At 42.5% G+C, this 3,382-nt stretch overlaps 1 protein-coding gene across 5 annotated transcripts in view; it reads right to left on the minus strand.

Annotated features, from left to right (window-relative positions):
* The window catches only part of mark2a (MAP/microtubule affinity-regulating kinase 2a), a 40,099-nt gene extending 37,040 nt beyond the window's left edge, over nt 1-3,059 (minus strand). For all 5 annotated transcript variants that reach the window (XM_080853569.1, XM_080853568.1, XM_080853567.1 and 2 more), the window contains exon 1: nt 1,942-3,059. In XM_080853569.1, the coding sequence (XP_080709695.1) occupies nt 1,942-1,992 (51 nt within the window). In that variant the 5' untranslated portion in view covers nt 1,993-3,059. The remainder of the gene's footprint in view (nt 1-1,941) is intronic.
* Between the last annotated feature and the right edge of the window lie 323 nt (nt 3,060-3,382).

Consider the following 3,382-nt stretch of genomic DNA (forward strand, 5'->3'; position numbering starts at 1 on the left):
TATATAAAATGGGATTGCCTGCGAAGGTTGGTCTGCCAACGGCACAGACGCCCCAACTGATCTGGGTTGAACGGTACCATAATCCTGGTTACAGAAAATGGTCCAAATGTAAATTAGTTCATTAATTCGGTCAATCCCTAATTAAGAATCATTAATTCTACTCCATCTTTGAAGAGTCTATGTTTCTGCAGTGAGGTACAGGAAACAATTCATGGAAACAATTCACCTTTTTTTGATACAACTATTATGTGGGATTTAATGTATGTTGATAGCATATCAGCATATATTAATCTTTTCATATTTCTTGCATTCATAACAATTGTAACCAATATATAATAATAGAATATATTTGGCTTAAGGCAACAAACTCACTAAATCAGTTGAAGTGGTTTGTGTCTAAGGAGGCATGGATTCAAAGCTACAAAAATCTGTTTTGTAACCCACTCAATTATTGTCTTAGCACTGTTCCAGAACCCTCAGGCAGTTGTTGTGTCTTGTGATTTTCACAAGAACTGGGCTTAGCTACCTACTGATAAGATACCTTGGGCTCTCGCCCTTTTCAATTATCAAGTCAGAGAAAAGTGAAGAAAAGCGCAACAGGTGGCAAACAATATCATTGAAGAAAGGCCATGACTAGGCTTCCAGTCATTATTGCCAACGCCCTCGGAAACTGCAAGCCCCGGTTTCAAGGGGCTATTTGCTGGCAGTGTAATTAAAGATCTTCCGACACAACCACTCCATTTGCGGGCGGAGGACTCTTCAGAGGAAACAGAAAATATCCCAAACTCCAGGGAATAGGAAGCTACTGACTTTTGAACTTAGTTCATCTGCAGACATCGAACTTGGGTCTATGGGCCCCGGTGTGAGAGTAATATTAAGTGTGTTAAAATCAAGACAGAGACGAACCCGTGACCAGCACGATGGCTGTGTCCAAGGACACGTTGGTCCAGCAATTCATCCGTCTCGCTCTCCTGGATGGAAACCAGTTGGTTCCATACGAGCAGAACAGTTTAGGTATCGATAGTTCAATTACAGTTTCTTGACCGAATTTTCAATAATGGCAGTATACTCCTTGTTTACACTCAGGAGCAAACACGTCACCATCGCGAATACCCCCAGACTTTGGTCGTGATTCTTATCAAGAAACTATTCTGCAAACTTACACATTCCCTCATGTGACTCACATATCAGACAAGACAAAAACAAACAAGCTAGCGACCACACAAAGTAAACAATCTCAGGATGCATGGCCTGGTGTCATTGCAGTGAGGAGAACAAATCTTCAGATGCAGGCAGCAAACATAGTCATAGTATATTCAATACCATTTATCTGGCTCTGCGCTTTATCAGGAAAGTTAAGATGAACATTGTCTTCAGACTGTTAGTAACATTGGCAGCTAACTTGCTCGGCAAGCAAACGTTGTGCTGTTGATATAAACCACCTGTATTCAGAGCGCTAGCTAACAAGAATTATAAAGTAAGCTAAGTAAAGTTAAGATAAGCCAACTTTGTTGTACAATCCAACCCAAATTGACTAACCTAGCTACGGACTTTGTACAGCTTTCAAAGCAAAATACCTAACTTAATGAACATGAACTTACTCCTGCCACAAATCAAAACTAACTAAAGGTACCGACAATAACAGCTTAATAGAGCAATGTAACCTGTGAGGATCTTAATGTTAATGTTACAAACAACCGAAGAACACTTGCGATAGGATGACTTCGTGAACTCTGACTAATGAAAACAAACCACTTGGTATATTTGACAAGGCAAGCACACAATGGAACATATGGACCATAGCTGCTGATGGAGTTTATCAGTAAAGTATAAAGTCGTTAATTGTTTTCTAACATGTCCAATAAGTAAAATGCGTTTAACTTTGGCTAACTCACGTATCATAGCTAGCTGGATAGCAAGCAAGCAAGCAAACAAACTTACCTCGTCGCTGACCGCGTAGCTTCGGGTAACACTGGTTGCTCGCGTTGACATTTTCAGAGTTTTTCAAGAGGGGAATGGGCTCAGAAATCCGCTCAAATATTAATACACATCGGTCATTACTGTCCGTTCAGTTTGTGTAAAACTGTTTTTCTTCCAGAAATTAAAAGGTCGTATGGCCCATTGGAGATCCCTGGATACGTGTCGTTTTTGCTAACTTTTGCTAGCAGTCTTGCTAAAGTTTTCAACCGTCAGTGGAAAAAGTCATGGTTTGTAAGCTAGGTGGCTAGTAAGTTTAAACTCACTCCCAAACTTAGAAATTCAAGCTTACTTCGCAAGCTTTACATTTCCTAGTGGCGACTTCACAAAGAGATAATCAGCGTTAAACTAACTTTGCAAAATGTGTCTATCGGTTTCACGAGAACCCCTTTACTCCCAGACAAAACGAGATGATAGAAGAGGGCTCTGGTTTTGCGACAACACCGCTTCAGCAATGCAGCCTGTCAATGACTAGAAAACCCCAAGCACACACGACAGCAAAGCTTGTTCCCACAAATCAGAATGGCAAATCGAGCCCGGGGTCTCTAAGGCCAGGTAGAGGTACAACCAGGACTACCTTAGAACTACGAAAAAAACGTACTTTAATGTTCATAAATGAATAGAAGCAAAAACACCAAAAGCGTCCCCCGACCGCTGGCACAATTGGTAGGCTACATATGTAAAATACCTTAAGATACTGGTAGCGACAGCAGTTTGCTTGGTATGAGCGTAGCTTGGCAAAAAACAACAGCTTTGTTAATCTCAGTCACAATCAGTCATTTGTGCTATATCACGGCACAACCTTGGTAGTCCGTCAGCGTCTAAGAGTTTATAAACAAGAACAACAACAACATCTGACGGAGAGCTACACCGTCCAACGTCAACTGAGAGATGTATGTCCACTAACTCCGAAAGGTTCCCGATTTGAAGCGGTTTACCGTTTGTGGGAATATGTTTGAGGCTTGTGCTAATTCGTAGTATTTACAAGTTCCTTCGCGATCAAATGTATGATTTCGTGCCCTTGATCTCTGGTGATATGTATCCCCGAATCGGCGAGTCTGTGGGCGCGGGCAGGAGTTGGTGCAGCGCCCGTACGCCGACACCGTCTGACAGCTGATTCAGTGCTCTGCGTTGTGTACGTAGCTTGGTTTGTCAGCGATCTGCGCAATCCCACGCATACGAGGCCTCTTTACCTGGGCGTTAGTGCAGACCGCTGAAATATTTGATAGGTGGGGCTTTGACACAACCAAACCAGTTCAGTTAGCTCAAACATCAGCCTAAGAAAACACGAATGTTATCACCGGCCTATTTAATAAGCAGCCTACTGCACACAGTGGCGGATGTAAGTACGGGCAAATTGGGACATGTTGCCGGGGGTGGCATGGGGATCAGCACCTCCCCATCA

The sequence above is a fragment of the Sprattus sprattus genome, assembly GCF_963457725.1.
Source record: "Sprattus sprattus genome assembly, chromosome: 1".
NCBI lineage: Eukaryota > Metazoa > Chordata > Actinopteri > Clupeiformes > Clupeidae > Sprattus > Sprattus sprattus.